The sequence below is a fragment of the Herpailurus yagouaroundi genome, unplaced genomic scaffold, assembly GCF_014898765.1.
Source record: "Herpailurus yagouaroundi ecotype Mexico unplaced genomic scaffold, PumYag 186, whole genome shotgun sequence".
NCBI classification, from domain to species: domain Eukaryota; kingdom Metazoa; phylum Chordata; class Mammalia; order Carnivora; family Felidae; genus Herpailurus; species Herpailurus yagouaroundi.
In genome coordinates, this window is record NW_024412417.1 from 26,557,652 (window position 1) to 26,565,391 (window position 7,740).

The 7,740-nt window shown below is 39.4% G+C and overlaps 1 protein-coding gene across 1 annotated transcript in view; it reads right to left on the reverse strand.

Moving 5' to 3' along the window:
- The window catches only part of EIF3H (eukaryotic translation initiation factor 3 subunit H), a 101,128-nt gene extending 95,876 nt beyond the window's left edge, over positions 1-5,252 (reverse strand). The window contains exon 1 of the mRNA XM_040494281.1: positions 5,091-5,252. Within this exon, the coding sequence (XP_040350215.1) occupies positions 5,091-5,222 (132 nt within the window). The 5' untranslated portion in view covers positions 5,223-5,252. The remainder of the gene's footprint in view (positions 1-5,090) is intronic.
- Between the last annotated feature and the right edge of the window lie 2,488 nt (positions 5,253-7,740).

Sequence of the window (7,740 nt, forward strand, 5' to 3'; positions counted from 1 at the left end):
AAATTTTTTTTTAAATAATGCTAACAAGACTGCTTATCTGGTTTTCCATCGTAGCAAATGAGAAGCTGGAAATAAAAAGGGTAAAAGCCATACAAGTTTAACAACAAAAACAAAACCAAAAAAAAAAAAAAATGCAGCCAATTAGAAAGATAAATTACTCAAGGCACCTAAAATTCAAAAACAGGGGACATCACAGAAATAAACACATGTGAATACCCACAGGGATTCTGGAGGACTACTGTCCAGTATGGGGCAATAAATTATGTTTTTAATGATACTACTAAGTCATCAAAACATGGCTAAGTGATACAAGCCACATTCACTATTCTGACTAAAGAGTCAGAAATTTACGTAATACACTGCAAAAAGATTTATAATTAAAATGTCTAAAATGTAAACGTTTTGGTGCTTGAAAGACTTTCAAGTTATCTGGCTGAAATATATACATAAAAAGCAACTTATTTATTCTTTACTAAAGTCAGAAAACTGAAAGAAGAAGCCAAGAGCCACACAATTTTGGGGGGGTCAAACTGTGTTTTACTTGAGCCATGGACTTTAGACAAGAGCTTCCATTTCATAGTTTAACAAACTGTTATCTAGTCTTTATAACTTCATGTAGTCTCCCACACACACACACACACACAACATACAGACATACATGTCATAGCACTGTACACGCCCTTTACAAATTTGAATTATTCATTTCAGTTCACACAGCACTTCCACCAACATTTTCTCATTAGATCTGAATCACCACCAGGTAAGTAAGGCAGATAACATCAACCCTTAAAGCTGTTGTGAGAATCAGACATAGTCTCACCAAACCTTCCTTCACAGGGTCTTGTAAATAGCAGGTGCTCAAAAAACATTAGAGATTTTTCTTATAGGTTAAGACACTGATGCTTAAAAAGAGGAAGAAATATGGGCAAGTTTATAAAGTTCACTGGTCTCACTCCCGTGTTTCTCACCAACACACCATTAATCTCTACAAAGTATTTACTGACCCAGTTTCCTCATGATTCATTTTCAAGAAAATTTCTTGTACCACAGAACTGTATTAATCCACTCACAATATCTGAGCGCTTTCTATGGGTCGGTCACTGTTCTAGACACTTGTAAATATTGCAGTGAATTAACCTGACATTGGTCCTGCTCTCCAGAAGCTGGTATTTTAGTGTATTTTTTTAGTGTGAGAAGACAAACAAGCAACAAATAAATAAGAGACTTTCAACAGTAACAAGGGCCTAAAAGTCAGATAAAAGGGTCAATGAACTGATGTAGCCTCTTTAGAGTAGTCAGAAAGTACCTGTGAGGTAACATCTGAGCTGACACCTGAATGACAAAGGATACAGAACTCTTACTTTTTCATTTACTAGTAACATCCTCTACCTTACTTCCAATAAAAGAGAAATGAGGTAGCCAACAACTTTAAATAAGGTAACTTTTTGCATGAAACAGAAAAACAAAATTTGAAGAAGTAAATTTCAGTGGTAATCACTTTTAAGCACCAGAACTATGAAAAGTACAAGTATTTTACAATTTTACCTTCAAATGATCATCTCAGTGAGAAAGGAAAAATAAACAATAAACTATCAATTAACAGTCTATGCTCACGTGCCAGGATGAGAGATACAAACTGTCATAAAAAGTTCAGATAGGGGCGCCTGGGTGGCGCAGTCGGTTAAGCGTCCGACTTCAGCCAGGTCATGATCTCGCGGTCCGGGAGTTCGAGCCCCGCGTCAGGCTCTGGGCTGATGGCTCGGAGCCTGGAGCCTGTTTCCGATTCTGTGTCTCCCTCTCTCTCTGCCCCTCCCCCGTTCATGCTCTGTCTCTCTCTGTCCCAAAAATAAATAAACGTTGAAAAAAAAAATTAATAAAAAAAAAAAAAAGTTCAGATAAAGGAAGAGATCAATGTGAACCAGAACAATACTTTTCAAACATTAAGATTCTATACAGTAGATCAAGAAGGGGCCCTGAGATTCTGAAATACTGTATTTCTGCATTTCTAACAAGGTACCAGGTAAGCGCAATTCCACTGGTCTTGCTGGCCCATGGAAAGATTCAAACTGGTCTGGGGGAACAAGGTAGCTTTTACAGGAAAAGTTCAACAGGAACAATTAGTTTGATCTTTTCTAGGAACAATGAGATCACCTGACTGCAATAAAAATCCACTCTTCCATTCCCGGAGGATTCACTTAGCACCAACTCTGTGCAGGGTATAGTAAAAGTCAAATTGACAAGTCTAATGGAGCGGATGATTAAAAGATTCTTGAGAGATATCATTTCACACAAGGAAAATAAGCCATCTATAGCTGTCCATTATCAGTCAGATCAGGACAATTACATCACATTCATACAATGAGATGTTCTACAGTAATGGAAATGAATTACTGTCACTTAGTCTAGAATGGACTAATCTCAAAAACAATGTGAGATATACATATATATGACTCAGGACATGGGAGAACATGTACTATGATTTAATTCATATTTCATTCATTTTATTAATATACACAGGCAAAACTAAACAGATTATTTAGGAATACTCTATGGTGAAGCTATAAAGAAAACACAATCACTGAAACAAAGTTCACAATAGTGATTACAGGATGCAAAGAAGGGATGGGAGGAAAGGATGAAATAAGGGAATAGGCTTCAAGGATTTTCGTAATGTCCTATTTCTCACATTGAATGGCAGGTAACTGGATGTTTATTTTGTGATTATTTAAATTGTGTATTATAAGCACTATTTTTCATGTATGATATATTTTGGTATTTTTTATAGTTCTTTGCTAATGCTATCAATGATTTTTCTGAAAACTGAATCAGGGAATTAGTAGTAGTAGAGATTCTAACAACAGTGAGTTGAAGCAAAAATGGAAAAATACAACTATAGACAATTCTTTAACCATTGACTTCAAGAGGGAAAAAAGTGGGGACTAAGAATGGAGCACAGACTGTTAAATGAAAAAGAGACAGAACTGAGCATTTTAATACAGGAGAGTCCTGACAACATTTACATGTTAAGGGGAAGGTAATATTAAAAATACAGAAGATTTGATGAAACAGGAGCAAAGGAAGGGAAGGAAGGGTTCAATACAAGAAGAAAAATTGGTCTTGTCCATTAACAAAATGCCAAGAACAAATGTGATTAAACATGAGGTCAATCATAGTCCTGTGTGGCTGGAATGTACACTTACTAAGAGGCTTGGAAAATTAACCTGAACACAAAGCAAGGGCAACATCACTGAAAACATTTCAGGAAGGAAGCTAACAAGATCTAAACTTTCACATTAAGTGAATGTTTTAATGAAAGTACGAAAGATGGACTGAAGAGGACTAGGAGAACAACTTGAGATACCACTAAAATAATCTGTAAAAGGTATCAGAACATGAACTAGGAATAGTATAAGAATAAAATGAAATATTGTATTCATTCATTCATCCTGTCTATGTTGGTTAAAAGGTTCTGTATTGAGAATATACCACATAAACACAGTCCCTAGCCTGCCCTCAGTAGCTTACATTTCTGTGGGGGAGACAAGAAAGCAAACAAGACAGTTACAGGCAGTGGAAAATGCTATGAAACAGAGTGGTGTGATGGAGGATGATGCGGAGGGAACATTTGACAGGGTTGGTAGGTAAGACCTTTCTTAAAACGGGGCATTTAAGTCAACAACCTAAAGGAACAAAAGAAGCCACCAAGTAGGAAGAAATACTTGAAGTATTTCAGGAAGAGAAAACAATGAACTAAAATGTCACTGTGAATGCAGCCTAGAAAAAAGAATGAGGGGAGCTTGGAGAAAGACACAAGAATAGCAGGACCTTGAAGGATGTGGTAAGAAGTCTGTATTTTATTGCAGGTGAATGTGGTTGATGGCATATTGATGAGAAGCAAATGAATTTGATATATTTTGGAGATGGAACCAACAGGACGTGCTGAGACTGAATGCTGGCGGTTGGGGGGAGAACAAATATAGGTTAATGCCGAAGTTTTCCGATTTGTTCAAATGGGTAGATGGTAATCCCATTTACTAATATGGGAGAGACTGAGGTAAGACCAAGGAGGGGGAGAGGGTAAGGAACGGGAGATAGCAATAATCTTATTTTGGACAAGTTAAATTTGAGATGCCTATAAAATAGCCAAATAGCGATGTCAAGCAGGCAGTAAGGTATTCAAGCGTGGCATTCAAAAACCAAGTCTGGCAAAAATTATAAATCAGAATACAAGTAATATTTAAAGCCACAAGAAAGGAACTTAAGGAGTGTCTACTACTGTAACTTTTTGTAACACAGGTAATAATTAAGCAACTACGATGAAATGGTAACTTACAATGTCCCAGAGACTGTTCTAGTTATTGACACATTTTTCGGCCAATTTTAATCCTCAAAACAACTAAAATGAGGAAAATAAGTATAAAGAGGTTAACTTGGCCAATATTATTCAGCTAATTTTGGAGGTAAGACTCAAACCCAAGCAGTCTGGCTCCAGCAGTGTGCTATTACCTACTTTGTTACACTATCTCAGGCATAGACCTGATAGAATGATGCCTAAACCCAAATCCTGAGGAACTCCAACATTCACAGATGAAGAAAGGAGACGCCAACACAAAAGATGTTCATTCCCACTGCATGGTTTCAGGTAAACGCTGAGCCACAAACTCAGAAGTGTCTACAAAGTAAATCTCCACTTAGCAAGTTACAGATGTCAGGTCCCAGCAGGGAAGCAATGGAGTTTACTTTATCTTCCAAAAGCCCTAGATTCCTAGATCCTTCTGGACACCTCCTTCACCTATTTGTCTCCCCGAAGAGTCCTTCTCCAAATCCAAGCATCTCAAGACCTCAAAGATCTGTCACACTCACCCCTAGTTTCTATTCCCTATCTCAGACCTCAACTCCCCCGATGGATGGCAGAGAAAGCTGTCGCGCCTCCCAACAAAAAGTAAAGACGAAAGAGAAAGGTCCAAGGGGAAAACCTTGTCCCAGTCTCACCAGGCCCAGTGGCGAGGCTGCCAAGAGGCACGTCGGGCAGGACTGGACTAAGAACTGAGCTGCCCACGTGGGCCTGGGGAAAACGGAACCCCACTCACCAAGCCATCTATCTGCACTTGTTTCACGGCCGAATCTCCGGACCCGCCTTTGCTTTTGCCTTTCCCCGCCGGGCCGGTGGTGGAGCTGGAAGAAGCGGCGGCGGAGCCGGTGCCTTCCTTGCGGGACGCCATCTTTCCAGACAGACAGGAAAAAAGAGAAACGTGAGTGACCGGAAGCGGAAGTACGAGCTTTACGTGACGTCATGCACAGTCCGGGGCTCGAGGGGCGGAGCTGAGAGGAAAAACTGGAGTGGGGCTCCGCCTCCCTTTTCCTTTTCCAGCCTCACCTCCTTCGCCGAAGTAATCCTCTGCGCTTGTGCGCTATGTGTTTGAGGCTTTTTCGTTCTCTTTGAATGCTGTAAGACAGAAGTAGACTTTTTAGAATATTTTGCACCTTATGTTTAGTCAGTGTGCATTAGTCAAGTAAGTTGATCATAACAGCATTTTATTTCACATTTTATGTAGCGTCTCGCTTAATCATTTTTCTTTTCTTTTTTTTTTTTTAATGTTTTTATTTATTTTTTGAGACAGAGAGAGACAGAGCATGAGCAGGTGAGGGGCAGAGAGCGAGGGAGACACAGAATCTGAAGCAGGCTCCAGGCTCTGAGCTGTCAGCACAAAGCCAGATGCGGGGCTGGAACTCACAGACCGCGAGATCATTACCTGAGCTGAAGTCGGACGCCTAACCGACTGAGCCACCCAGGCGCCCCTCACTTTTCATTTTTATTAATATCCACTCCCGATCTTGAAAACTATGAAGAGCTGTACTAAGTCCCATCACACGTGCTTGGAAGCTGAGACATGATTTGTCCAACGTCATTCTGTTAATTAGTGGCAAGCTGGTATTGCTAATTGTCTTATGTAATTTTATTTTTTTTTTTTATTTTTTTCAACGTTTATTTATTTTTGGGACAGAGAGCGACAGAGCATGAACGGGGAAGGGGCAGAGAGAGGGAGACACAGAATCGGAAACAGGCTCCAGGCTCTGAGCCATCAGCCCAGAGCCTGACGCGGGGCTCCAACTCACGGACCGCGAGATCGTGACCTGGCTGAAGTCGGACGCTTAACCGACTGCGCCACCCAGGCGCCCCCTTATGTAATTTTATATAGCAGTCTCTAACCACTTAGATTATGCAGAAATTAATTAAAACATGGGAACTTTGATCAGAATTATCAGAACTGATAGCCCTTTGCTGCTATGTAAATCATACAGGATTTACATGAGTAATGTACAAATAAGTTATTTTTATGTACAGTGTTCCAGGATGATGTAGAACATACTCCTTAAAAATCATGTTGACCTAGGGGCGCCTGGGTGGCTTAGTCGGTTAAGCGGCCGACTTCAGCTCAGGTCATGATCTCGCAGTCCGTGAGTTCGAGCCCCCTGTCGGGCTCTGTGCTGACCGCTCAGAGCCTGGAGCCTGTTTCCGATTCTGTGTCTCCCTCTCTTTGACCCTCCCCTGTTCATGCTCTGTCTCTCCCTGTCTCAAAAATAAATAAAAACGTTAAAAAAATTAAAAAAAAATCATGTTGACCTATAACATAGTTCTCTCAAATATAGAACTCAAGTCTTTAAAACAATACTTGACAGCTGTCAAAAATCATTTTATATAAGGAATTTAAGACATTCTTTCTATGCTTCAAACTTTGCCTATTGCTTATTTTTCAAATGTTTACTCATTCCGTAGATGTCTATGCAGAACTGATGATTCCCAAAATTTTTTTCCCTAGATCTCTCAACTGAAGTCAACACCAGCATGCACATCTGCCTATGCAACACCTCCACTATATGTTCAACATGCACCTGCAACTTAACCTACCCACAGCTCCAAACACTGCCTCCCCTCCTTGGTCTTCCCCATCTGATTTAAAGACAGCTCGATTCTTCCAGTTGATTAGACCAAAAGCCTTGGAGTCATCTCTGACTTCTCTGTTTCCCTCACACCCCTACAGCCAACCCTAGCTCAGAACTATACAGAAAAGGGAATTCTAAAAAGTATGATTCCAGCTTAGCTAAGTTGATATAGTACAAACCCACCACAGTCCACCCAACTATAGACTGTCTAAAAGAAACTCGTTTCAAATATAATGATATAGGCATATTGAAAGTAAAATGATGGAAAAAATATATCACTCAAACATTAAGCAAAAGAAAACAGGAGTGACTATATTAAAATCAAATAAAGGAGAATTTGGAGCAAAGAAAATAACCAGAGACAGAAGGAGACATATAATGATAAAATGGCCAATCACCAATAACACATAGCAATTCTAATTGTGTATTCCCTAGCAACAAAGCTGAGGTTACATAAAGAAAAAAATTCCTAGAACTCAAAGGACAAATAGACAAATACACACTCATACTTAGAGACATCAAGTCCCCTCTCTCAACAATTGATGGAAAAACTAGAGAGAAAACTAGCTAGAATATAAAGGAACTCAGCAATACCATCAACAGGATCTAATCAACATTTATAAAACATTCCACCCAACAACAGAATACACATTCATTTTGTTCTTTCCAAATGCCCATGGAACATATAAACCATATCCTGAACCATGAACAAAACTTGAAAAATTTAAAAGAATTGAAATCACACAGAGTATGTTTTCCAACCACAATGGATTCAAACAAAAAGGTAACAGAAAA